General features: G+C 57.8%; 2 protein-coding genes across 10 annotated transcripts in view; both read right to left on the bottom strand.

Moving 5' to 3' along the window:
* Positions 1–21,807, bottom strand: AFAP1L1 (actin filament associated protein 1 like 1). 2 transcript variants are annotated; one of them, XM_027901600.1, is made up of 19 exons: positions 21,753–21,807; positions 8,821–8,949; positions 8,196–8,279; positions 7,913–8,010; positions 7,677–7,788; positions 7,193–7,291; positions 6,302–6,513; positions 5,784–5,963; positions 4,977–5,063; positions 4,600–4,693; positions 4,334–4,486; positions 3,684–3,895; positions 3,118–3,263; positions 2,703–2,781; positions 2,470–2,584; positions 2,094–2,258; positions 1,666–1,847; positions 1,320–1,448; positions 1–943 (listed from the first exon to the last, which is right to left on the bottom strand). In XM_027901600.1, the coding sequence occupies exons 1-19, from the start codon at positions 21,766–21,768 to the stop codon at positions 920–922; spliced, it is 2,316 nt and encodes a 771-aa protein (XP_027757401.1). In that variant the 5' UTR covers positions 21,769–21,807; the 3' UTR covers positions 1–919. The 2 variants fall into 2 exon arrangements, with proteins under 2 accessions (XP_027757401.1, XP_027757411.1); XM_027901610.1 differs by having other exon boundaries at positions 1,666–1,844.
* Positions 21,808–24,403: 2,596 nt separating this feature from the next.
* The window catches only part of ABLIM3 (actin binding LIM protein family member 3), a 52,759-nt gene continuing 49,820 nt past the window's right edge, over positions 24,404–27,342 (bottom strand). For 7 of the 8 annotated variants that reach the window (XM_027901589.1, XM_027901529.1, XM_027901546.1 and 4 more), the window contains 6 exons: positions 27,022–27,051; positions 26,511–26,569; positions 25,953–26,013; positions 25,756–25,763; positions 25,160–25,240; positions 24,404–24,755 (listed from right to left, as the gene is read on the bottom strand). In XM_027901589.1, coding sequence (XP_027757390.1) covers positions 24,642–24,755; positions 25,160–25,240; positions 25,756–25,763; positions 25,953–26,013; positions 26,511–26,569; positions 27,022–27,051 — 353 coding nt within the window. In that variant the 3' untranslated portion in view covers positions 24,404–24,641. The remainder of the gene's footprint in view (positions 24,756–25,159; positions 25,241–25,755; positions 25,764–25,952; positions 26,014–26,510; positions 26,570–27,021; positions 27,052–27,342) is intronic. The other variant, XM_027901554.1, reaches the window with a different exon arrangement.

The raw sequence follows: 27,342 nt of genomic DNA, 5'->3' as shown, positions 1-27,342 counted from the left end.
TTTAAACTTCCCTTCGCTCCATTTTGACCACATGCCTTGGCAACCTGTGTCTGACTGTGGCAGCAATAGTGTGAATGCACTGTTGGCCAGGACATGGCCCTGCCCCCTTCCCCACTCCCCTGAAAGCCATGGGACTAGGGCAGAGAGCAGGGCTGCCTCCAGCCCCAGCCCTCTGCAGCACTTCTAAGCTATTTAGCAAGGGTGAGAGGTGTCCACTGTTAATTTGCTTTCAAATGCTGACATTTGAGATTCCCTCATTCCCAAGGGAAGGCAGTCTGCCCTCACTCTTACCACGTGGAAGACAAGAAGGAAATATTGGACGAAGGCACTTGGTTGAGGCACAGCAAGCTCAAGACATGAGGAACCCTGAGATGAGACCCTGCAGAGCTGGGAGCAGTGAGCAGGGTGAATGATCAGCATCTCCGAAGTGTCTAGTCCTGAGCAGCTCATGAATCCCGATACTTAGGGAGCTAAAAATCCCCAATGAGTCCGTGGCTGCTTTGGGAAGTGTTAGCCTGGACACACGCTGATCCTGATAAATCAGAGCGCCTGCTGGGCAGTGCCAACTGCCAGCTCCCAGGCTCTCCCCTCCTTCCTTAGGCACCACCACAGGCACACACACCTTGTGTCGAACTCATGGCCCTGGGGCAGGCTCCCCCCAGAGATGGGTTTCCCAGTAGTATGTGACCCTGATGCACAAGGGACTCTCCCTTTCCCCACCCACCTCCCAAATCCCCCTCCCACCCCTTTCCCCTTGGTTTGTAGTGTTGCCCATGAGGCAGATGGTGCCACAGTGGTGGGGTCTGGGAGAATGTCTCTTCCCACCATGCCTTCCCAGCACCCTCCCAGTGTCTTGGAGAAAGGGGGCGTGTAGCTCCTCCTTGAGCCCCAGTGTCCATCAGGGGCTTGGCAGGCTGGCTTAAGTCTGCTTCTTTTCCCATTCCTGCAGAGAAAGACAAAATAAAAGCAGGGGATGAGGAGACATTGCTGGAGAAGCAAACACAGAGCCCCTCAAAGACATCTCTCTCTACTGGGGGCTTTAGACCATCCCAGCATTTTCAAGTGCTGGGGTTGCTGCTGCTGCCCTGGGCACTGTAGAGGCAATGCTTTCCCAGTGCTCACCCAGCCCTGCGCTTCCCAAATTTCCCTCCAATCTGTGCCCACGCCAGCAGCGAGTGTGCTGCACTGAGTCATCCTGCCTGCAGGGGACCCTGGCAGCTTTGGGGTAGGGAGCATTCCCAGTCCCTAAAGAAAGGGGGATGGGACAAAGAATGAGAATTCCCGTGGGGCCAGGAAGGAGAGGGAGAGTAAAGCGGGACCTTGGCCTTCCGCAGCACGTTTCCCTTGTTGGCAGGGATGATGGAAGGACTTCTCTTCCTCAGCTCGGCTGCACAGTTAACAGGGACCAAGTGCTCAGGGGGGCTCCCGTTTGGCCTGTTTGTAGTTTCCTGTAGAAAGGAGGGAGCAAGAAGGAGAAGGGTTTAGGAGACCCAGAAAACAAGGATAACCGGATTAAAAAAAAAAAAAAAAAGCACAGACTGTCACGAGGTCAAGACTGCTGTGGCCACACCTAATTGACACCCTTCTGTCCACAATGGGACAAAGTCACAGGGATATCCCCTCTTCCCCGAGTGCTGTGATAGAGAGAGGAAAAGGGATGCATACCCCATTCTCAGCCTTGGTGGTCACGGCCAGCCCCAGGGCCGGCCCTCCTGCCAGCGACTGCTTCAGCTGCTCCTTTACTTCGGTCAGCTTGAGCTCCAGGTCTACGCGGCGCTCCTCTTTCTGCCGGCACTGCTCCTCCAGCGCGGCCACCCGCTGCTCCAGCTCCTGCAGCTTTATCCCTGCTGGCACAATGCATGCAGCTCAGTGCCTTGGCCTGGGGATGAGGCTACGGGGATGGAGAATCCACCCATGGCTCCTGGATGGGGACACTAGATGGGGCTGCCAGCCCAGCAGTGTGCTGCAGCCAGCCCGGCTCACAGCTACATCATCACCACCAGCCCATGTCCCCATGCCACCCCAGCTCTGCACCTCCTAGCTGTGCCCGAGTGCCTTTGAGCAGCCGCAGTGCTCGGGTGGCACCAACCTACCCGTGCTGCCCTTCATGGCTTCCCGCAGCTCTCGTTTCTCTTTCCGCAGCAACATCAGCTCACTGCGGATCGATGCCTTCTCCTTCTCCAGCTTCTCCTTCTCTGTCAGGAATCGCCGTGCATCCTCCTCAGCCCGGTTCTTCCCATACCTGTACTGGTTGGCACCTGAACGCACAAGGGGAGCCCATAGTGAAGGCTCTGACCCCGAACGCACCAGTGTCATCCACAGTCCAGCTGAACTGGCACAGCAAAACCCATCACCTGTGTGCTGGGGTCAGCCAGCCCCAGCCTGGCTGCAGACCCCTCTGGGAAACAGCCCCGTCCCACACTGGCCAGAGCCCCCCTGGGAGGTTTGTGGCCGAGGACCCCCACTCACTTGAGGCGTGCCTCTTCACTTTCACTTGTGGGTCCACTCGCCGTGACTTCTCGCTGCAGGAGGAGGCGTGGCGCTTCACCTGGGCTCCTGCTGGCCGCCCAGGATCCTCCTCGGCCTGTGTGGGGATGAAAGGGAGAGTGTTCTGAAACACCCATGGGGCCACCACAGCCTGGCCAAGGCTCCCCGAGGCACTTTCAGCAGTGGAAGAGAGAGAGACATGAAGTTATGCTCACCTGAACCTTCTCATACGGGACGTCATCATACACCACACGGGAGGAGTCTGGCTGGTGATCCTGGGAGGAGCTTGCCCACCTGCAGAAAGAGGGATGAGGTCTTCTTTTCCAGGACATTGTTGCCAGCCCTTCAGGTAGCCCTTCTATCTCAGAGGGGTTCCTGCATTGCTCTCCCAGCTTCACTTGCGAGCTCTCTGCTCTACCCTATCCATCTCAAGTCCTTCATCAGCTGTGATGAAACACTTTCTGCTTTCCATCCTGCCCAAGGGAAACAACCCCTGGGACATTGGTTGTCCCCAGGATGACAGCACAAACCACATCCCAGCCTGTGCTCTTTCTAGGGAGCCCACGGGGCTAAGGATCACTATCCCCAGCCCAACACTCAGCCCCAGGCACAGCAGGAGGGCAGCCTTACAGGTAGGAGTGCCTCACAGCCGTCACTATGTTAGCAATCGTCTCCACATCCACGTAGTCATAGTGCAAGGCCTCTGGTGCTGTCTTGGAGCCTGTCTCCACCAAGAGGAGACCCAGCCAGCGACCCAGGTCTTCGGAGCAGCTTGCCTGCAGGAGAGAAAGGGTTGTGGTGCATCCCCAGCTCCCAGACCCTTGCCCTTGCTCCTGCCTCCTGATGCAAAGCCTTGCTTTCCATGAATCACCCCCTACACACAAAAGGTGCATGCAAGACTTGGGAGGGTTCAAGAGAAAGCCCACAGGCACATGCAGGAATCTCAAACCCCCAACCAGCCCCTGCAACCTGCCTGCTTCAGCCCTGCCAGCCTCCTCCCTGCTCCAGCCTGCAAGTACCTGCGTGGCTGCTCCAGGCTCACCCAGATGGTGCCCTGAGCTTTCTTAACATGCAGGAGAGTGGAAAACAAGGCACTGCTTGCATGGGAGTGTTGATCATCACAAGGGATGCTCCCCCAGCTTGGCCCTCCCCTCCTCACAGGCCTGGCACACCCTGCCCTCCCTGCTGTCACTCACCTCCAGCGCGGTCACCTCCTGCCCATTGCGCAGGATGCGGAAGGCAAAGGGGTGTTTGGGGCCCAGCCCAGGGACCACCTCGCAGCCCCTCAGCACGATGGCGTTCACGTGGGTCCGTAGGTCAGTGCGGTCCTTGTGGAAGTAGAGGGTGTTGCCCTTGAGGCGACACCAGCGCTCCTTCCAGCACTGGTTAACCAGGACACTGAGGTAGCCTGGGGGTGGCAGGGGGAGGGAAGGGTATCACTGCCTGCTTGGCTGGACCTCAGGCAGGCTTTAATGAGACATAGCTGCCCAGAGGTTACAGCATGGCTCCCTTCTCGTTCAGTCCTTCTGTGCCTCAGTTTCCTCACAGAGAAGCAGCTGGGACACCCTGGACCCAGCTGAAGTGCCAGCTTGGTGTCACACAGTCCCACAAGCCTGTTCTCTGGGACGTGGGTCACCATTCACCCCTTCCCCACTCACTACAGGAATTTGCACCGCAGGACTGGGCAGCATTTCACAGCCTGTGGCACTGTCACAGCCCTCCAGCAGATGGGTGACTTGTCCCCACCACACTATCCACTTACCCCCTACATCCTGAGGGAAAGGATGTCACTCCCCACTGCTCCCACTTGAACCAAGCCCCATCTTTGCCCCTGGCCCACACGAACCGCAGCAGGGGATGTCCTCCTCAGTGGAGGAGGTCTGTGTGTCCTCAGGAGAAGGCTTCTTCTTGGAGAAGCTGATGATCCTGGTGATCTTTTTCCCTGCTGCTCGGCTCATGGAGCCCTTCAGGTCAGCCAAGCCGCTCTTTTTGCCTTTCCCTGGAAGGAAAGGACAGGGTAGCTGTGTGCTCCTGGTGCATGTGCCGGCCTCCCTCCTCGCTGGAGAGGGTGCTCCCCAGCTGTGGTGCCCCTGGCTGGGGCAGGGGCTCTACCGTGCTCGCTGTGCTCCCTGCGGGCCGCGGGGGAGGCGGTGTCACCCATGGCAGCGCTGTCCGAGTCCGAGGTGTGCTTCTCCTGAGACAGCCGCTGTGGGGCGAGTGGAGCAGAACCCTGTCAGCGGTGCCCCTTGTGCAGCCCCCAGCAGTGGCCACTGTTAGCCTTTCACCCCCCCCTGCACAGGGCTGGGATGTCCCCAAGCCCCATTCTTGCTCCCCTTCCCCAGTGTGGGAAGCCTCGCAGAGTTGCTGTGAGAATGGGAAGGGTTCCTTGTGCAGCCCCAGGGGTTTGGGGCTCCCCCAGCCCCATGTTCCCCAGGCTTGGCTGCAGCAGCCCCATTCAACACCTTGGTAGGGCCCTTAGAAACCATCACCTTATCCAGGTCCATCTTGCACGACATCACTGGGGAGGTGGGGGCTTCCATCCCGCCTGCTGCCGGGCTGCTGGCTTCCTTTATCACCTGCAGAGACAGCCCCAGCAGTCACTTAAAATGGACCCGAGGGCCAAGGCTGTCCTCCCTGGCTCAACTCCTTCACTGCCAGAGCCAAGGCTGACTGTGGGGTTAGATCCTGGTCTCCACGGTACAGGGCAGTGAGCCCTGCTCAGGGCACAAGCCTGGCTTGCCTGTGGGATTGCTCACGTTTTGGCCCCTTCGAAACTGCAACCAGTTTTGTGGATTTTGTCAGAGATTTTGGAAATGTCAGAGGTGAGAGACTTGGGTCCCAAACCAGAGTCATTGTGCCAGCACAGGGCACTTAGAGAGCCTCCTCGTTTTACAGGCAGACACAGCGTGACTTGTCCTGGCTGTGTAAAATAACCCTGTTCTCCCACATTTGGGGTAACAGCTGGGTTTGTGGTGTGCTCAGAAGCTCCTTTCCCACCCCTGGCCCCTTCCCTGCAGCCCCCGCTTCCCGCCCCTGAACAAAGGCAGGAAAGGGCCACGGGGAAGAGGAGGGGGAGAGCAAACATCCCCACCCGCGGGGGCTATCAGTGCTGGAGACGCCCAGGCCCTGGGAAGCAGCCGGTCAGCCCCTCCAGCCGATAAGAGACAGGAGCAAAGCCCCCTTCCAATTCCAGGGGGGCAAGACCTTTCCCAGGGCAACCCCTTCCCCACCTCAGCCAGGGAGGATGCTGAGGGGAGTCAGTGGCCCCTGGGGAGAAGCAGGGGCAGCCGTGGTACCTTCAGCCACTCCTCAGCCTGCTCCTTGCTCTGCACAGCCAGCACCAGCGCCTCGGCCCCCGGCAGCGAGAACCGCAGCTCGTGCTTCTTGCGCCGCCCGTCCTTGGGGACGTAAATGACGTTGCAGGTGCCCAGGGGCACCTCCACATGTGGCTGCCGGTCCTTGGAGCTTTTGTAGCACTGGGGGAAGCAAAGAGAACTGCTCAGGGCTCAGTTAAAACCTCTCTGTCCGTCTGTCATGCTGGGGGTCCCTCCTGGTCCCTCACAGGTGGCACAGATGGAGCTGGCTCAGGCTATGCAACAGCCTCACTGGTGGATGCCTGCAGGGTGCCCTCCCACTCCCTGGTGGCCCAAAAATGTGAGCCCTCCAAGGGAAGTGAGGGCAGCCCACTGCATGTGCTACAGGGCAGTGGCAGCCTTGTGGAAGGGTCTTGGCTTGGAAAGTGCTATTTTTCTTCAGCTCAACCACCCTCATAACCCACCAAGGGGGTTTCTGTCCCCCACCAGCTCAGGCTCACCAGCAGTTTGCTGTCCCGTATGATGGTGAGTTGCTTGGCCCACTGTCCGAAGCGCTTCTTCCGCAGCAGGAAAGCACAAATCCTGCAATCCTTCACCAGGTTCATGGAGGCTTCCTCTGATGGCCACTGGTGTGTCAGCTGCTGGCTCTTCCCCTCCTCCTCCTCCTCGTCATACGATTCGTAAGAGCTGCTCATGGCATCCGAGTCATTGTCTGGAAGGAAGCAGGGAAGTCACCCCAAAAGGCACGTTGGGGCCCTGCCTGCCAGACACCCTCACTGCCAGGGCACTGCCAGGGCACTGCCAGGGCTCCCTGCGCCATGTGGACTCCAGCACAGAGCCTGGGCTGGGTGCTGGAATAGATGGACTCCATGTCAACTTCTGGAAACAGCAGCGTTTGGCCCCAGCCATCTCCATTTCCCTTTGAATCCTGGCAGGATGCTCGTGGGCCAAGTGCCAGTCCCAGGTGCATCTATCCAGACTCCTTGGCTGGATTATTTCTTTCAGAGGCTCAGATTTTAAAAGCCTGGATTAAACTTCTACCTGCAGTGGAGGCTGACGTGGGCCTTCTACCCCACACCTCCTATGCAGGGCACGGAGGATCTGGGCTGTCCTTCCCCAACCCTCCTCTGCCATGGCAGAGGCTCCTCACGCAGGGCACAAGAGCTGCACAGGCAGGGACATCCCTCCCAGTGCTGGTGACAGACACAGCACCAATTGCATCAGCATGAGGGCTCTGGCTTGTGTGACAAACAGCACTTCATGCCCTTTGCTTTTTGCCCAGCACTGTCTGATGTGTTCTTCAGCCTTAACCCCACCGGTGCTCCAGCCCCATCTTGGGGCTGGATTTGTCAAAGCTCTCCCCTCCCTGTCGAGGGCACCCAGATACCTACAGGAATTTTTTTGCTCCCCATTTATCCTGGTGACGGGGTAGTTGCTGTCTGCATCCTCGTAATAGCCATCCTCGATGGAGTTGGGGGGGCTGGAGCTGTCTGCAGAGGAAGCAGAGGGAGCTGGGGCTGTCACACTGATTTCCCATCATGGATGCTCCAAGCAGTGAACCTGGAAGCTGGGGCAGAGCCAAGCACACCCTCCCAGGCCATCTCAGTCCCCTGTGGCTCTGACCTCTCCCCACCACCCCATTCCCAGGGGAGCTGAAGCAAACAATTCCTTGCAATACCAGTGCAGTGGGATGGGAAGGGGGTGGGACAGGAGCTATGCTGGTGGGAGCAGCAACGATTCCTTCCCCAAGATGAGCTGCCAAGCCCACCAAGGGCTGCTTGTTTTTCCAGGGGGGCAGACAGTTGTGGGGATGCAGCGGGCAGCTTGTGGGGCTTCCTCTACCCTCCTACTGCCTCAGCACGGAGCAGGACTTACTGCGGGAGGTGATGTACTCGGGGGCCTTGCCAGGGCCCAGGGGAAGGGCTTCCTCATAGTAATCCTCAGGTGGGGGAGTGGTGGGCAGTGGTGGAGCAGGATCCACAGGAACCTATGGCAGAAACACCACGGCATTATCTCAGCAGTGGAGAGGGTCATGAATCGCAGCTCTGGCCACCACCATTTCCCCGTGCAGGTGCAGAGCAGACCTTGCAGGTGGGCACCCAGGGACTTACAGTTTTTGCTGTTTGGCTCCTTGCCAGCTCCAAGCCAACACCATCGCTGGCATCCCCCTCCTCCTCCTGCATATCCTGGAGGTCCTGCAGGTTACAGTCTGCCCAGGGTAAATGGAGAGGGTGAAGGGAGCAGGAAGATAGAGTTGGCCTCCCCAGCTGTGCCCTCCAGGGATCCCCAAGGCAATCACGGCCTTTCACTGGGAAGGGGCTGGGAGATGGTAGACACACTGCATCCACCCAGTGTGACCCCCCCAGGGCATCACTCCAGGTCAGCCACACTTACCAAACTCCTCAAAGAGAGACTCCACAAAGCTAGTGCCATTGCTCAGGGATGCTGTGTTGACATACATGTAGTCCACGTCCTTCCCTGGAAACAAGGGAGATGCTCTGAGCCTGGGGCAGGCAGGGCAGCCGGGGCAAGCACCAGCACCCTCCTCCCCACAAACATCAGCCCAAGGACACAAGCCACGGGCACTCCACCAGTGCAGGCACCCAGGGAGTGGAGGAGCCCCAGGGGATGCTGCTGCCTCACCAGGAGAACAGGAAGGGGGGAAGGCTGTGAAGCCCCAGGTGCACAATCCTCCTGGCCTTCCCGCGGAAACCCCTGCGCTCAGCAGAAACTGTGGCAGGAAGGGCTCTGCAGAGCGGTGCTTCCGCAGGGAGCAGCCCCCCTGCAGCCACGGCAGGGCTGGTGCCAGGCCCCACTCCTGGGGCAGGGAAGAGCTGGGAAGTGAAAGCAGGGAGCAAAGTGCCCTGACGGTGCTGAGCAGGCACTGGGCTCATCCCCACCCTGCAAAAATTTTTCCCTGCCCTGCTGGGGTTGTGGTCAGGACCTCCCAGGGCAGCTGCTATGGACACCCACTGCCCCTGGGAACAGCCACTGGGCACCACAGCACAGGGACACAGACCTGCAGGTGGCTGTAGCTTCTGCAGGATGGTGGAGACAGCCAGCTTCTTCTCCTGTGTGGTAGCACTCAGGTACTCATGGTCCAGCAGCTTGAGCAAGACGCTGAGCTCTGGCAGGAGCTGGTCCAGCACTGGGGAGAGCAGGAAAAAGCCCATCAACAAGGGGATATCAGGGTGCTGGCATTAAGACAAGGCAGAAGTATGACCAGGATGAGGGTTTTTCCCAGTTAAGTGCACACGTGCTCTTTCCATGCACAAGCTCTTCCACCTGCACGCAGACTCCAGGATGCAGTCTGTGAATGGAAACACCAGCTCCACAGGCTACTGGACCTCTGTCAAAGGGATTAGCACGCATTTTTTTCCATGCAGATAAAACTACACCCCTGTCTGCCTCACCATGTATTGTTGCTGCTGGTGCCCCTTTGCTGGCAGGTCACAGAGGGAAAAGAAGGAAAGGAAAGCCAGGTGCCATCTCCAGAGCCAACTCACAGTGCCACCCAGAGATGTTCTCCCTGCCTCTCATCTGCTGGGGGATATACATATTCCCTCACTTCTGCATGTACATCAACATCCTCATCCCAGGTCTTTTCTTGTACCTTATCTCCTCAAAGCAGGATAACACAAAATTGAGCTGGATCCAAAGCCAAGCCTCTGTTCTTCCCGGGACCAAGCACCCACACAGCTCCACTGGCCCCAGGGCAGCTCCGTCAGGATCCAGCACCTGAAATGGCCTGAGTTGGAGAGGCTGAGCTCAGGGACACCAGCAAACCTGGAGCTCTGAAGGCTACAGAGGGCAGAAAAAGAAGTTGCAGTTTCTTGCAGTGCAGGATCCCTTCTCCTTGACAGTAACTGGAAATTCTCAGAGCACAGCTGGGGTGGCACACAGCTAGATTTGGGCCTCCAGGGACAGGAGGAGAAGCCAGGGGTCACCACAGAGGCAGCTCAGATGTGCTGACTTATTGGCATGGCTTGAAAGTAGGGGAGAGCATATGCCCCAGCAGCAGAGCATTAGGGACACCCTGCCTGGGCTGTACCTGTTCCCATTGCTTCCCTCCAGGCTCTGCCAGCAGAAGGGCCTCAGCAGAGCAGAGATGGGCAGCAGTGAGGGCTGGCATGGGGTATATTCCCCAGGGGAAGGGCAGGATGCTGAGTTGCTGATGGGATTCCCCATACTCATGTAAGGAGTATGGAGGGAGTCTGGCATTGCTGCCCAAAGCAGTGACAGTGAAGTAAAACCAACTAGTGATTCAAAGGGTTTTGGCTGAAGAGGAACCCAGCATGAATGGGTTGAGGCAGATCAGTGCCCAGACAAGACGAGCCCCTGGGCAAGGAGACAGTGTGTCCAGCCCCACACTGTCACCTTCCCAGGATGCAAGGCAGGATGTGGCTCACAAGTCTCTTCCTGCCTCCCCAGCTTCTATCTCTACAGACCTTCTGCTTCCTCCTCCCTCCCCAGTGCCAAGCTAAACAGCAGCCTCAGCCCTTTCAGCCAGAGCAGCCTTGCCATCTCCCTAGCGTACCCATCTCCCGAGGGCAGGCCAAACCAGGACAGGTAGTCACAGCACTGCTCCAGGAGGAAAAAGCATACAGCAGGGGAGCTGTAAGCATCCCCCAGACCGTGGGGAGGGAGAGGGCAACCACAAGAAGTGGGACTCCAGCTTCTTGAGCTGGAATAAAATCCCACAGCTGACAAGTAGCCACAGGACCCCGGTCCTGCTGATGCTCTGCTCACTGGTCCTCTCCAGCACACACCTCCCACAGTGGGGACCTACTCTGACTGTGTGAGAGCCTTGTGCATGATGTACAAGGGTAAGCACCCAGCTCCCATGGCCCCTCTGCAGAGGCAGGAAGGGAGGGAAGAGGGGCAGATCTTCCCTGGGAGGTTTGCAGAGTGCTGTACAGGCAGGATGGGAGCAGGTTCCTGCTCAGTGATGGAGTGGTCTCCAGGCCCTCTGAGACATCCTCCCCTGCAGGGCTTGGAGAGGCAGGGGACCAGCAAGGAAGCAGCTGGGACAAAAAGCAATATATCCTCTGTCCACCCAGCACCTGCAACCACCCAGGGAGTCACCCACATTCCTGCTGCCCCAGCTCAGCAGCCTCTCACCTGGCCATGAGCTCCCACAGAGCGGATGGGGGCCACACACACTCCCTACATTGGCTTCACACAGCAGGGATGTTCACCAGCATACCCATCCCCTGCCACATGTAGGACGTCTGCCATCACGGCCACCAGCTCTTGTGTCAGGGCTCTGGGCCAGCCGGGGGCAAAAGGGCAGGCAGGCTTCTATTAATAGTGCCAAAACAGGCTGTTAGGGGGGTGAGGAGACCCCACAGCACACAAGAACCGGGGGTGCCCGATAAGCCAGGCCTGTGGCCCGGCATGGCAGGCGGGTGAGCTCATCAGCACCGCCCTGAGCACCGGCGCTGAGCCGGGCACACGCAGCACGGCAGGCGTGGAGCAAGCTCTGAAGGCGCCTTTGTTTCCCCCAGCTGAGCTGTCCCCTCCGTCTCCCTTGTTAAACATCCTCCAAAATACAAGGGGGAGGGAGGGGGCAGTCAAAGAGGCCTGTGATCCCAGGAGGGCACACAGCCTGCTGAGCTGAGCCTCTGCCTGGGGGAGCGGAGGGAGGGAAGGAATTAATTTCCTACGCTCTTTAGGCTTCCAGTCTAAAGAAGGTCAATGGGGTGCCTGCAGGAAGCAAGGGGAAATTGCTCCAGGGGTGCAGCAGTGGGTGATGTGACTAACCCAAGGTTGCCTGGGAAGCAAGGACCAGAACATCATTCCTACAATAGCTGGTGGGAGTGAGCACAGACCCTACACAAATGGCATCTGAGCCCACGCCACGGCCGGCAGGGACCTGGATCCTGAGCTGAGAGTGGGTGCTGGTGTCAGTGCACAGCTCCGGCCTCTGGGGCTCTGAGCCGGGGGGCAGAAGCGGCAGCAGGACATCAAAGGGCTCCTGGAGGAGGAGGCGGTCGGGTATCAGAGCAGCCACAGGCGCTGAGCAGGTGACGTGGCCGAAAAGGGACCCTGCGTCCCCCGCCCGCCGAGCTCAGGGACACCTCTGGCCTGCGCCTGCCCCTGGTGCTGACAAATGGCACCCACCTGCTGCTTTCTGCTGGGGTTTCTTTTGCAGCTGAAATCATGTGGGATCACGCCACTTCTCTGTGCTCAGGCTTTGGACACAGACATCGCAGGATGTTTCCTGAAGGAGCCTCCCCTCCCAGAAACCCAATCCTCTCCACATTTGCAGCCTGTCCCACTGCCACAGCAGAATGAGGAGATGCCCATGAGATCTCTGGGCTTGGGAAGGCTGGGAGCCATGGCAACAGATGGCTTTAACATTAGCTAAGAGGGCTGGATGGGCTGGGGGGACCCATGGCAGCTTTGCTGGGACAGGGTGAGCCAGGGGACCAGCACCAGGACACTGCTGCCATTTAGGACAATGGGGCAGTATTTCCTCTGCTGCTAAATCCTGCCCGGGAAGCAGCACCAAGTTGGCAGTGCTGGTAGAGGAGCTACATCCCCTCCAACGTCCCACCACCTCTCTCTGCCCTGCACCCAGGCCAGCTCTATTTTTAGACTCCACAAGTGCTCCCCCTCCTCAGAGACCTGTTTTCACAGCACAGAGATAAGGGTTTGGACACAGCCTGCATCTGCAGAGCCTGTGGCCCCCTCCCTGGCCTCTGCTCCATCACAGAAGCAAAAAGTAAGTCTTGCTCCAGCAACCTGCAGAGAGGAGGAAGAGGAGGAGGAGGAAGAGTCTCCAGCCAAGCCAAAGCAGGAGTTTCCTGGTGTACAGACTCAGCTTTTGCAGGGGGAGAGATAAGAGGATCACATGGAGTTTTCATCCCAAGAAAAGCCAGTCTGCAGCCTGAGAGAACCCCGAGGAGGGGCGATGCTGGAGGAGATGCTGAATCACACCACTGTAATGCAGTGGGAGGTGCACAGGGACCTGCCCCTGGCCACGCTTCCTCCCACACCAGGTGATGGCGAGGGTTGAGGGGGCCTGGGGGGAAATCGGATGCTGGGAGTAACAGCCATTGTTTGTAGCTAAAATAAAAACCAAGCACAAATAAATCCTTCCTGTTGGCATAGACAGGGCCCTGGGACGCTCTACCTGCCTGCACAGGGCTCCTTACAGCTGCCACCGGCAGTAAACAAATGTTTATAGCTCCTGGGATGCCATAAATAGGTGGGGTGTGGGCTGAGGAAGGGTCTATCCCAGCACACACACTGACAGCCCAGGAAGAGCCCTGCAGGGAGGTCCCTGTGGGACAAACAGACCCAGCGCTGCCAAAGGAGCTGTTTGTAGCACACAAACCATGCTGACCTCTCCAAGGGCTGATGTTGAGCCACCTGCAAGAGACACCCTGTGCCAGGACATGCCTCCATGCCTCGCTGCCTGTCCCAGCACGGGCATCACCAGGGGGGTGTTGCCCGAAGTGGGTGCTGGCAGCCCCCTCCAGCCCCAATGTGCTACTTCCCAACCCTGCAGAACCAGCTGTCCCCTGCTGCTGGTCTTTGAGGAAGCCCAAGGCCTCCTGAGCTCTTTGCTGAGCTCCTAGGGCAGTTCCTGTTCCCATTCCCAAGGAGGTTTTCTTTCCAACAGGGAGGAGGCAGGTGCACAGCCAGGGAGGAAGTGCCTTGCTTGGGGCGTCATGGGGCTCCCATAATTGTTCCTTTGTGTGGGAGACAGGAGGACGCAGCACTGCCTGCACCCTGCCTGTGGCCACTGCTCCTCTGGTGAGGGCAGGAGTGCCCTGCCAAGTGGGCAGGAGAGGGGCAGCATTCAGCCCCCAGAGATGGCAGAGCTGAGCAGGGCACCCCTGCCATCCAGCTCTGCTTCCCTGCCAGCCATCACCTGCTGGGTGTGGGGCAAACTGGGATGGGCTGCTGCGGCCAGGAACACCAGCCTGGAAAGCACCTCCTCCTCCCAGTCTGTACTGCTATGGAACAACTTGGCCGGAGGGGTTTTAGGGAAAAGCCAACCATTAATGATCACACTTGAGCTCTGGCAACATCCTGTAGCAGTGGAAGATTTGCTAAGGGGCCACTCCGTGCACATGAATCATCTCCTCCCTGGAAACAAGGGCCCCTTGAGTGGGGCGGATGGGGAGAGTGCCTCTGACTCGGCATCCAACAATGTCAGCAGGAGCTGAGCACTTGGGACTGGCTCCTGCATGGCCGGGAGCCCTTCACCCTCCCTGGCTCTCCAACTGCCCCAGCTGGTGCTTCTTCCCACCCCTTGCTGAGATAACTCCCTGGATTCTGACAGCCATCCCTGCTGCCCCAGCGGCTCTCAGCTTGGGTGCCACAGCATCCCTGAGCATTGTGGAGCACAAGGCGAGCTCAAATTTTGTTCCCCAAACTCTCAGCACTTCCCCACTCCCTCCCCTGCCACGGGTGGGGCACTGCCTCACACCCCACCAGGCTGCAGCAGGCAGAGCAGCAGTGCACATCTCCTGGGGACCTCATCATCGTGGCCTTGCAGTAAATCATACCCTTAGCTGATAACCTTGGAAAATCAGTCTCCGGAGTTGAACATGAAACCTGCTTGCTCAAGGGGGCAGAAGGTCTCCCGCCAGCTCTGCCTCCCTGTGCACTTGCCTGCTGGCTTCTCTCCTTACACAGAGGAGCCCACAGGGCTTTCAGGGCCCCTCCATTCCTCTTTAGTCCTGGGAGAGGGGTAGATAAGCAACCAGAGAGGTTAGACAGCGTGAAGGGTGGCCTTGCTGTGCCTCCAGAGCCTCCATCATCAGCGGCCCCATCTGCTCCAGACGTGCTTCTCAGCACTGACAGCAGCTTGGAGGGATTCCTTTCCCAGCACAGCTCCAGTGGCACCAGTTCAGCTGCTTCCAGCAGTCCCAGTGCCTTTGCCAGCAGCAGCTCACCTCCCCAGTATAAATAGCCACGCACAAACCCTTATCTCATGGCCTCGCTCCAGCCACTCGCTCACCCCAGCAGGGACCAGATGAGCAGCCAGTCCAGCCCAGGCCAAGTGGCAAGAGCTTCCCTCTCAGCCAGGGTCTTTCCAAGCCCTTCTGCTTACCCTGGCCCTTTGTGCAGAGAGGTTTCTCAGAGTCCTCACCACCTCCCAAAAAGGGGGAGAAGAGCAAGGAGAGCTGTGGCTCTGCTCAGTGCACCCAGCTAGGCACAAGGGAATTGGACACAGAAGCAGACTCCAAACATCCCCATCTAAGTGCACTTTTTCCTGGAGTAGAGACAGTTTCACTCCCTCCACAGAGTCTTACATTAGGAAACAGGAGTCCTGAATAGAGGGAAATGTAATTACAGGCTGACAGAGCTTGCAAAGGGCAAAGATTATCACCTGCATTCATGCCCTTGCCAGCTCACACACTGCAAGAACCATCACTCACTCTGTGGGGCCCGACAGGCCTCTTTCTTCTCTGTGTAACTGGATTAATGAAGAGACTGAAGAACAAGGGGATCCTGGCAGTTCCCTTCCCACCCAGCCCAACAGCACACCCCTTGCAGGACGTCCCAAGGGGAGGGGTGTGGATTGCAACTGAACCCCTAGGCTGAGTCCAGGCTCTCCTGGTGATGCCCACACTCAGAGAATGGCTGTGAGAGGAAAATCTCCCCCTCAGCAGCAGCATCTCACCCTGCACACTCCCCTTGGCACCCCCGTCCTTGGACAGTGACTCACCAGCAGAGCTGTGGGACATCAGAGGGACCGAGGCTCTCTGCATGGAATTGCTGCTGGGAGAAATCCTGGTACAGCCCTTGTTGGGCTGCAGGATACGTCCTTCCTCACAGCTGCTTTACAAGTGGTGCAGGTAATAATTAACAGACTGATTAAATTACCCACAAGCGTCTCCTCAAACCCAGGCAGGTAATGACCCCCTAGTGCCCTGAGCTGTAGCAGGACCCCTTCTCCAGGGGCTGTTCCCCCAGCTTGTCAGCCCTTTCTCTGCCTCCTGGAGAAATCAGTGGCTGTTTGCTTTAGCTCACCAAAAGCAAACTTTATCCCTCTGACCCGAAGAGGCTGCAGCTGCCCCCACCCCAGAGGAGGAGTGGGTGGTTTCTGGGTGGCCCCCTTCTTACTGCTGAGCACTGCAAGATGTTGAGCAAATAAAAGCACCCAGGTGAGATATCTCGGAGTGACCCTGCTGTGTCCATAGGCAGGGCACGGGCAGCTTCCTCCCTCTGCCTGCCCTGCCCCAGACCCCTGAGCCCTGGGGGGCTCCTAACTCCAGGTACAAGCTGTTTCCAGCCACAGCTCAGCACAATCAGCTGTGCAAATTCACATAGATCAGATTCAATACTTCCAGACTACATTTCAAAACTCTGTGCCGGGCTCATCAGGCACATGGCAGGATGCTCACCCAGCCAGCCTGGGGGCAGACCTCGGAGGCTCCTGGCTGGAAAACACATGTAAATAATGAATGAAAAAGAAAGGTTTGAGATGCCCTTTAAAGGAATAGTCAGGCAGGGGCAAGACCTGCTGAGTAATGTATAAAAAACAAGCTTCAGGCAGAGGAGAGATGTTAGGATTACTCAGAACCCAGAATAAACTGTGCTTTCTCCAACCAAAATTTTGGTGTCGGCCTTTTCCAAACAAACTCTGCAGCGCAAGGAGCAGCAGGTTGGCCTGGGCTCCCCTCCAACACTGGGAGAGGCCCTGGGACGGGTGCCACAACCATTTGCCCACTCCTGTGAGCACCCTCCATGGCGGGCAGAGCACTGGGAAGCCTCCCTGGGTCGCACCTTCCTGCCTGCGGCTGTCTCGGAGCTGCGGGTGCCTGAAAGCTCTCGCCTCTGTGTAGTCCTTTGTCTCCACCAAACCTCAGCCTCCAGGACAGCTGGAATTACAGCTGGTTGTAGGCATCGTGGTGGGAAGCCCTGTGACTCAGCACCCTGGGGCTGATGCGGGCATGTCCTTCCCAGTGCCCTGCACCCAGGCAGGCATGGCCGTGCCCCCACCCGGGGCCAGATCCAGCCCCTACATCTCCCAAATGGGCACCTCAGCCCTGCTGGTGGCGATGGAAAGATCTCTGCATCCCAAAAGACACCTCTCTGTGTCCTATTCATCCCCCTTCCCCAAAGCCAAGATCCAAAACGCCTTGGATGCAATACCCGACCTGTGGGAGTGAGACACAGGAAGGCCGGCAGGGCTGACACATCTTCCTAGGAGGGAGAGTCACATGAGGAGGTTGTGGCTGGACCCTCAGAAGGAGAGGAGGGTCCAGGACCTTCACCAAGCAGCTTGATGGGCAGGGTGGGTGAGGGATTTGCAGGAAGGAGCTGGTGGATCAATCATCATCCACCTCCACTTTCCCAAATGCTTTCAACAGCATTGCACGATATGGACACTTATTTTCAGAGGTGGTGGGAGGAGAAACCACAGACTCCCTGTGGAGGAAATATCTCTGGGGACCTGGAGGGAGGGAGATATACGTCCAGCACTCAGCCCCCAGTGTTGGCATCCCTGCCCTGCCCTCAAAAATGCCCAGGAGTTCTGGAGTTGTGCTGGGCATGAGTCCTCCCTGCCTGGTGTGGGGATTGGGACCCTCTCAGTGGCCACCTCAGCCCTGCCCTGATGTTCCCAGTCTGGGGCAGGCAGGACACAGCAGAGGATCTCACTGTTTGAGGGCCAGGGCCGTGCTGCTCTGGAGGACCCTCAGAGAGCAGGATAAGCGTATTTTCTCAGCTGAGAACAGCCCTTCCGTTTCCTTCCCTTGCCAAGCTCCGCCGGGAGCATCAGGTGCAGCGGCAAGGCCACCATCCGACAGCATTTCCTACCCGCTTAACCCCTGTGGGGCAGGGCTGGAGGGGCAGGAAAGCCGGTTTATCCCGGCGGGAATGCTGACAAGCTTGAGCACAGGGGAGGATGAGACTGACTGCTCCGGTCATTGCCGATGGCTCCACCAGTGCTGGGGCTGGATCAGCCATACCTGTTTTTAACTCCAGGACACGCAGCCGGCTATCAAACCTGTTGCTACATAACTTCTGTTCCTGGCTCTGCCCTTCACAACCTCGGATTTGCAATGTGCTTCCCAAAACTTTGGGCCCCGTAAAATGGGCGCTCGAATCCACTGGACCAGGAGACAAAATGGGGCTGTTCCCCTACCACGAAGTTGGGTAGGCTTAATGTTCAAAAAACCTCAGAAGAAAGCCAAAGCCATTCTTCAAACTGCTCCTTGCACATCTCCTACTAATTGACAGCAATCAGAGCATACCAGCGTAGCCCAGAGCTCCCTCTTATCACTTCCAGGATCACATGCACATGAAACCCACTTCAAAAAAAAAAAAAAAAAAAAAAAAGGCATTTTGAGCATGGAAACCCCTTGCAGCAAAGCTCTGTTTTTGTTCCAAACTGTTACGAAATGTCAGTGTTTTCCCTTGCCTGCCAAAGAGCCGGCTTTGATGCGATGGGAGGCATATCAGGAGCAGAAATGGAAGGGGGTGCAGCAGCCATGCTGTGGGGGGGAGGCCCAAAGAGGTTATTTTCATCCTTTCCCACTGCAGAGGCTGCAGATCGTCAGCCCAGCATCCACATGGGGACCTGAGCTCCCCAAATGCCACTGCTTTTAGCGCCTTAGGGTGATGACAGACTGCTGCTGGCTGCCAGGGTGCCCTCCCTGCTCTCTTCACCTCGTGGGTGCCCTGGCAGGGGTGCCAGCCCCTTCTTTGTGCAGGGCTGGCAGAGACTATGCTGAGCTCCTTGGGAGGTTTCCAACCCAGTTGTCCTGCTGCTGCCCTGGAAGAGTGACATTTAATAGATATTTTACAGGGTGGAGAGTTATGCCATTAATTTTAAGGTTCCTTATAAGCAGGAGATGTGTGTTCCTCAGGAGAGAGTTTAGCTGTGCCAGACTAGGTAGTAGGGAAGGGTTAAGGGGTTAGGACATAAGTCTGGGATGCCAGAAACCACTTCAAGCCTCCTCTTATCTTCAGTCCCCAGCAAGTTATTTGGCTACTGAAAGACAGGCAAATCTTGGGTTCGCTCCCTGTCCTCCTCTGAAAAGGCTTCCCACTGTTTGGGGTAAGACAACTTCTTCAAAACCTTAAACAAAGTTTTCCTGGGCAGGGATAAGAACCTCCTGCCAGCTGCAGGCACATCGGAGCTCAGTTCTGCTCCATAGCAAAGGGCACGTCAGCCTCGCAGCTCAGCACATTCGCACCGGAAAACAGCATTTCCAGGTCAAGAGCAAACGCGGGAAAAGAGGCAGGTTTTCCAGACAGCCCAGGCAGATAGGACAGTCCCCAGGGCTCCTGGCTGGAGGACACTAACCCCGCAGCAGCCTCCTTCCCCTCTGCAGCAGCCCCTCTGCAGCAGGCGCCAGTGCAGGGCAGGCAGGTCTGTGCCCCTCCAGAGCAGCCAGGCTGGCTTCAGCAGGGATCCAGTACCTCCAGCGAGACCTATTTCCCTGCGTAAACCAAGGCTGCACAAAGGATACTGGAAGAACCAGAGGGGCAAAGAACTCCAGTGCTTCCCTGTTCCACTCGCATCAGCATCTCTGGGGCCGCCTTCTCGTCCCGCTTTGCCCAGCACTAAGGGGGTCGGGGCAGCCCGAGGGGGGCTCGGCCCCTTCCCCACACCCTACCGGGCTATAAACAGGCGGTGGCCCCGGGCAGCTGAGTTTCCAGCGGAAGGAATGGCTGCAATGCGGAGGAGAGCTCGGCACTTGCCTGGCTTGCTAACAGCTGGCCCGCTCAGTGTTTCTCACCCACTCCGCACCCCTTCCACCGGCGCGGGGCCGGCGGGATTCCGACTGCCAGCTTGAGGCGGCAGGTCAGGAATGATCTGGGCTCCCTCCCACCAGTCCTGCAACCTCCCCATTCCTGTGGGCGAGCTGGAGCCAAGTTTATCCCTGACACATCTCCACCGGCTTTGCTGGATTTAGACCCCAGATAAGTTTGGTGCAGGACCTAAATTCTGGTGGCACAAAAGGTCATGGAAGAGGCACTAATGAGGAGAAGCCATGTGTGAGCACAGGCCTGTTAGAGCAAAGGCTCTGGCACAGATTACCTCCCAAATCACACACTGTGAGCTGTGTTCTCCATCAGCACAACCCGAAACAATTTCCCCAACACCCCACAGCACCATTTCCCCCAGTTAGCCACTGGTGTAGAGCTGACCCCTGCACTGGGTGCTGCCCAGCCTGCGGAAGGCAGCAGGCTCAGCTGGAGCATGGAAAGCACTGAAGAAGTTGGCAGATCATAAAGTCAGGATACACCAGGGCCTGAGCAGAGCTCCAGGTGAAGAAAGGGGCTGCCAGGCAGCTGAGAATGGGGCACAGAGCTCCTGCCCACCACAGACCCACCACCCCTTGCACTAGCGAAGGGATCCTGGAGAGAACCCCTCTCTTTCCCTCCATGCGTCACAGCTCCCCAGAGGGATCCAGTGGCTCTGGATGACGAGCAGGAGGGTCTGGAGGAGGTTTACATTAGCAAAGAGCCATCCAGGTGCCAACAGCAATTCATCACAAGCACTTAAAACAAAGCAGGCAGGCTCTGCTGCTGCTACCATACCAGGCACCAGCGAGGGGGATGAAACAGCACAGGGGCTCTTCCCTGGCAGGGCCAACTTATGGAGAGGCCAAACCATGCCCAGACATCAGGTTTCCACAGTGTGCTGGGCATCCTCTGCCATGAGGTGCCAGGATTGATTTTTGGGGTGGACTGAGGTGCAAGCAGAGTAACCTCCCATCAGCTTGCATAGCAGGACAACAGGGAAGCCGAGACCCTCTGCTCTCCCGTCCCCATCGGTGATGTCCTCTGGGACCCTGAAGGACAGCTCTGGCATCACATGTCATTTGACAACACTTCTGCAACAGCACCCTCCTTCAGAGCCGGCAAAGGCATCCTGGCTGGCAGGGAGGGCGAGCTGCAGCCACAGGGGAAGGTGGAGAAAGGCTGTCCCTGTCACCAGCCCAGTCCCCTCCCGGGCTGCAGGGCATTGACACTGCTCTCCGAGCACTGACACCATGAGCTGTGTTTCCACCAGTCTCAAAGTCCTCATAACTGTGTTTCCACTGCGGAAACGCCACCCCATCCTTTTACATCGGGAAGGGGAACTCTTGACCCTTGGGTCTTTCTGGTGCTGACCCACAGCTGCAGACACAGCAGTGCCTGAACCCCCTGGGATTTCAGCATGGTCCCAGCCTGTGGAGCCAGATTGAGACCCCTGGCCTCCCTGTTATCGTTTTTGGCTGGTGCTTCTGTAGCACCTCCAAGGACAGGTCAAGGGCCAGGACCCCAGTGCTACATCATGTCACCACCTGCTCCTCCTCTGCAGCCCCAGGCCCCTGCTCAGCAGCAGCAAACAGCAATCCCCCTGAAAGTTTTCCTCCGCTCCCTCCAGGGACCTTCCAGCCCTAGCAGAAAGCCAGGACCTTCTCTACAAAGTTGGCCCAAAGCCCTGGCAGGTTTATACATATCCCAGATCAAAGCCTAACAGCTACGTGAGCCCGATGCCACAAGCTGCATGCAGGAATCACACACATGTGGGAACGCAGTCGCTTCCCAGCAGGGTGGGGATCAGGCCCTCTGTGGCTTTATGAGACCACCGGCATCTTCCCCAGATAGCGAAACCCTCTAAATCTGATCAGCTCTATCTGGAAATGTCACCTCCCTTTCCACGACCACAATTTCCCCTAACAAGTGCTTACACTCTATAGACTTCCTTGCAGGCTGATGGCTTCTTACCCGTCTGACCAGCAAAGGGAAACTGGCACCACTTTGTGCCCCAACTGGCTCTGCCGCAAGACCGGGAAGGGGCGAAGGCACCCTGGGAGCAGGGTCCCCCATCGATCCCGTGAGACGCACCCGCTTGGCTGGGATGGGATGCGCGACTCCCAGCCTGGAAACGGGATGGGAAACCCTTCTCCCCTCCGCGCCGTGCTCCGGGGAAAGGGGATGCTCGTCCCGTCCCGTCCCGTCCCATCCCGTCCCGTCCCCTCTTACCGCTGAGCCGGTCCATGGTCCCGGAGCCGCGGGCAGCACCGGCCGCCCCGGGAGGCGCGGGCGAGCGAGTGTCAGGGGCAGCAGCCGCCCGGCGGGGCCGGCTCTCGGTGCGGAGCGGCCAATCCCTTCGTCCGCCCCTCCCTCGGTGCACGGCAGCGCCGAGCACCGGCACGGCCCGGCACGGCACCGGGACACAGCCCGCGGGGGGGGTTCCCCGCCGGCAGCACGGGCGGAAGGGTTGTCCCCAGAGACGGGGACCCTCCGTGTGCAGCCCTGCAGCGCCCACCTCCCACGACCCCCCTTGCGCGGCTGGGTGTGTGCCGGGGTCCCGCTCATCCCTACATCCCCACCAGGTGCTGCCGCACACGGGGCGTTCATCATCCCCAGCAGCGCCCAGAGACCCCCCCGTGATGGGCGGGGGTCTAGAGTGAGGCACCTTCACCTGCCCGCGGGGATTGTTGGGTTGGGCAGCTTCGGTTTGGGGAAAAAATACCGAATTCCCACACCCAAACGCAGGTGCTGTGAGCAAGCACAGCTACCCCGAAACCCCTTCCATATCTGCTCCTGCCCGGTGCCCCTCAGGTGCCCGGCCTCTGCCTGGCCACAGTGCTCATAACACTGTCACTGTCCCCCTCCCCTCAAGGGAGATCTGGACTTGGGAGGCTTGTGGGGTGTGTGAGAGGGTGCCCCACGTGTGGCAGCAAGGACAGTGGCTCCTGGCACCCCTCTGGGGGCAACAGGTTGTGACAGAAATATGTCAATCCCACATACCCAGTTATCGCTTGGGAAAGCAATAATTGAAATATCAGACGGGAATTAGCAACTGGCCTCGAGGAATTCCCCATCTGGGGCACGCTCAGCCCAGGGTTGCTCGGAGGCAGCAGCCTCTCTCACGCCTCCATGACCAGCTGGGAGCCAGCTCCTGCCCAGACACTGCCTGGAAGGTGCTTGCTGCTCCCTCCTGTCTGGGTCCAGCCCTGATTTTCTCTCATAATGTAGGGTCACCTGTGGTCAGGGCATGGGGTGTTCACAAGCCAGGGCTGCCAGCACTGGCAGGCGTGGGCTGCTTTGTGGCTGGGAATTGCAGAGCAGCCAAATGAGAGGATGGGCTCAGGCAGGGATTTCTTCCAGGACAGGTGCTGACACCTGGGTATATTCCACACAACCCATGAGGGACCCACGAGGTGTCTGCTGCCCCAGAATGGTATGAGCCAGAGAGGCTACCTTGGCTCTGGGAGGGAGCACTGAGTCCTGCCTCAGTTTCCCCACCTTTACCATGCAGGTTGTTGTGGAGAACAGTTAGTTACTGTCCATAAAATGATTTGGAAATGAAAAGACTCCTGCTGTTGTTATTATTGTTATTAACAATATCCTCCAGGCTTTATCACTGAAACTGCTGCTGCAGACAGAAGTCTCCTGTAGCCACAAACAGTTAAGCTTGATTTAGGGAGCCCCAGTTTGTATGAGTAAAACAATTATAAATAAAATTGGTTCAATTAGTGCTGCTCTAAAGCAGACAGGAGCCACTACCAGGGAAATAGTGCCATCTCCACCTGAGTCCCCAGCCCCTCCCATGTTGATGTAAAGCTCCCAGAGCTGACCCTTGCTGTACCTTCAGAGGAACCCTGCTGACCCAGCTCCTGCAGAGATATCCTACAGCTTCCTGGCCTGTTTGTGACGGTTCAGTCCTGTCACACACCTGAAAATTGTGATGGACAAGCAAATAGGAAACCAGAGCACCACAGACACCAGGAAAAATGTTTGATTGGAAACAACCTTATTAGTTTTATGAAAAAAAAAAAGCCAACCCCCCCCGCCCCCCCCAAACCAATAGTTTGCAGTGGAGGGAATGCTGAATGGCCCTCTGAATGCCCGTCATTCCCAGAGGCTTGCAGAGGGATTCATCAGGGACTCAGGTATCCATGATGGGGTAATTCAGGTAAACCTAGGAGAGGTCCAGCAGTTAGTGGGACTGGCATCCCCACGTCCCTGTCTCTGGTCTTTCCCCCAGCTGCCAGCTGGAATACCCCCGCCATTCCCATGAGTGCTGAGGCCTCAGAGCCCAAGCACTGGGGCCCAGGACTGGGTACCCCAGTGCGTCCCCTCTTGACCCTGGATAAACCTCAAGAACAGGAAGAAACTGCACAAGGCAGGAGGTGGCTTTGGCTATTTCATTTAAGAAGAGCCTGGTTTTGGGTTGGCCTGGAAAGCCGCCATTCTGGCACCTTGGGAGGATAAGCTGGTAATATGGGGTTTGCAGGGAAATCCAACAGCCCTGGAGGCATCAGGGCTCAGGCTCTCACCTTGGACATGGGGGTGCACCCAGCTCCCCATGGGGTCCTCACCACTTCTCCTGTCCCATGCCCCAAGCTCTACAGTTCTGATCCCAAAGGTGCCCCCAGTCATGGCATGTAAAGGCAGGGAGGGCTTTAAGGAGCTCCTACTGAGATCCCACCTTCCTGCAATTGTGCCCAGGGCTTTTTCCAACCTGTAAGTAAATACACAGAGCAGCTGAGCAGAGGGGGATGGGACACCCCATCCCAAACCCATCCCAGAGCCCTGCTCTCCCCCAGCCCTGGGTGCTGTGGCTGCAGCAGGAAAATCCTCCCCTCTCCATCATGTCCCTCTGGGGCAGCAGTGACAGACAGCAAGTGCTTCAGGACCCACGTGGCTTTAGCTCCGAGGAGAACCCACAGATTGATACAGAAACAAGGTTGAGAAAGTAAAGGAAACACAGAGCATAAAATGATCTGCGAGACTCCAATTCACTCTCAGGGGCGCAGAGGGCACCTCTGCCCCGTACAGCACCGAGAATCATGTAGAGCTGCAATATAGAGATCTCTCTATGTATATATTTATAGGTATGTATATATTTATAGTGCACTGCATTTAAAACAGCCGGGCCTGCTTCTTCAGCTCATTCCTCTTCCACAGGGCCAGGCGGTCGAACTCTGCGATGGTCATGCCGAAGATCTGGTAGAATTCCTCCTGGGAAAGGTGCCGCTGGGGAGAGACAGGATGCTGGGACAGAGCTGGGGACTCTGGCCACCACCCAGGGCCAACAGCAACCACCCAGGCTGGAGGGGCTCTGAGGGCATCTCCTGCCTGCCTGGGGCAATGGGGTGCCACAACTTCCAGCACTTCTCACTCTGGAGAGGGGGAGAACCCGCCTGCCTCCTGCCCCTGCCAAACACAGTCGTGCTGTGGGCACGAGGAACAGCTCTGCTTGGCCAGTGGAGCAGCAGAACCACTGTGACAGTGCTCCTGAGGAGACATGGAGATGCTTCTACACATCCATGAGCTCCTCACAGCCACAAGCTGCCTGCTGGGGCTAAAGGGGCACCCCATGGGATCAGGTCCCTCTGTGCCCTGAGGAGATGGTTCCCGGTGGAAAAGGCTGTTCTCACCTCTAACCGAGTCCTGTCCACATCTTTGGGCAGCTGGTTCCTCCCCCTTGTCTTCACCAGGAGCAACTCATAGGGGTATATCTGCACAGGGACAGGAAGACCATGAGGCAGCTCCAGAGCCAGAGGAAGACAACTGAGGCACAGTTGGGACACATGAGGGCACACATGGGGACCACCAGCCAAAACCTCCTCCTGCCACGTTTAGCAGTGTTTCAGTGGCACAGCTGACTCCAGTGATTGGATGGGACAGGGCATAGGAGGGACTTGCTCTCAGGGTGATCCTGATCCACCTTAAATCCCCTTGGCAGCTCTGGAATAGCCTGCTCATTCTGCAAAACCAGGAGCGACCCAGGTACAGGTGTGAGTAGGAAATCACAGCACAAACAGCTTTCTCTGTTCCTCACACAGGAGGGGACGGACTCTGGTCCGAGCCCAGCAGTCCTGGGACGGGGCTGTCAGGTAGGGGACGGAGGGGGACGACGGCAGGGCATTGCAGGAAGAGGGCAAAACATCCCCCTGAAGAGCCTGGGGACACACAGACACATCTCTGGTACTCCCACCTCTGGCAGCCAATCCTTGCAGCAGAAGCATCTTACCTTGTACTCTGTGGGGAGAGAGAAAAGAGAGACATGAGCCACGCTGACACTCTCCACCTCCAGGATCTCCCACCATCCTCCCTCCAGCCTAATTTTCCAGAACTGCCTGTGTGTGTGCGTGTGGCGGGGGGGTTTTGCAACCCCACAGGATCTGGCTCTGGAATGCCTACAGGGTCCCTGGCCCCGTGGCCCCTTACCTCGCATCCCCCAGTTGACGGCATTCGTGCTGTCGTAGTGGAACAGCTCAGCGCTGGGAGGCTGTGGGAGGAACACAGGGAGGAGGGGTGAGAGGGGGTCTCTTCCAGACACTCAGCACGGCATCTCTCATGTTCCCAGGAGAGAAGGCACCCCACCGTGCCAGAGCAGGACCCGTTCCCCACACCTGGCAGTAGAGAAACTGAGGCAGAAGGAGGGGAAGTGGCAAGCCCAAATCATATGGAGGTAGGACCAGAGATCCCAAGTAATCACTAGCCCCAGATGTGAAGCAAAGCTCTTGTGCTGGAAAGCAACACCAGCACTCCTCTGAAATGTGCCTGTGGAAGGTTCAGGGCAGGCATTGCCTGGACAAGGCACTTTGGACCCCAATAAAGGTCATTGTGGATTGGCACAGGGCAGCACTGACAGCAGGGATGAAGGGAGAAGCAGGACACCCTAGTCTGGAAGGGCAGCACTGGGGGCTTTAAGGAGCCCGGGAAGAAAGATAAACAGCACCGAGATGCTTGGCAGCAGGATGGATGTGGACAGGAGGCACTTACCCTGTGCAGCCCATTCCTCCTGTAGGCAGGAAGGGAGGCCGACTTAGAAATGAGGGGATCTGCAAAGAAGCCAGCAAGATGAGTAAGAGAAAATGCAGGGATGAGCCTCAGATCCCAGGACAGTACCCACTGGCCCACCTTGCCTCTATGCTCCCATGTCACTGCCCAGCTCCACAGTCAGCCAGCTCTGTCTCCTTCCAGCTCCAACTTATTTCCAGCCTGGCTTCCCCCTGTGCTGATATTCCTCTCCCCCAAACCCCTTTCCCATGGCAGCCTTCCTGCTTCACCCTTCAGCACAACACATTCTCCTCTCTCAGTTTCTCTGACTCATCCTCTCCCAGCACTGCCACCAGCTCTGCCCTGGTTCAGCTCTACCCTCGCCCAGGCTTTCAAGGGCTCCTTTTTCGCTTCCCTTCTTCCCTCCCCGGTCCCAGCACCTCCTCCAGCTTGGGCTCTGGACCCCCCAGCCATGGGGGACCAGCCGTGGAGGGCTGTAGGGTCACACACTCACCGCTGTCAGCCAGGTAGTGGGTTCTGGGAGCTGCAAGGAGAGCAGAGCCAGGTGTCAGGGAGGACCAAGCACCCCGTGCCATGCAGTGCTGCCTGTTCCCAGCCCCACGGGTCCTCCTTGGGGCTCCCTTGAGCCCTACAGGGCTGAGGGGCTCCCTGAGCATCTCCAAACAGCCCCAGCTCCATGAGGGCAGATGTGGCATGAAGATGGAGACCATGGAGCAGGCAGGGCCATCTGTGCTGCCAGGCTCCCAAGCACTCCCAGCCCCACTGTAGCCCCAGGATAGATGGGCTGGGTGCCCTGGGTGCTGTGTGGTAATAG

This window comes from Empidonax traillii, unplaced genomic scaffold (assembly GCF_003031625.1).
Source record: "Empidonax traillii isolate 1590-97213 ecotype Southwest subspecies unplaced genomic scaffold, ASM303162v1 scaffold22:size5013007, whole genome shotgun sequence".
NCBI classification, from domain to species: Eukaryota; Metazoa; Chordata; class Aves; order Passeriformes; family Tyrannidae; genus Empidonax; species Empidonax traillii.
Note: the sequence above shows the minus strand (reverse complement) of the source record. Positions and strands in the feature narration are given on the sequence as shown.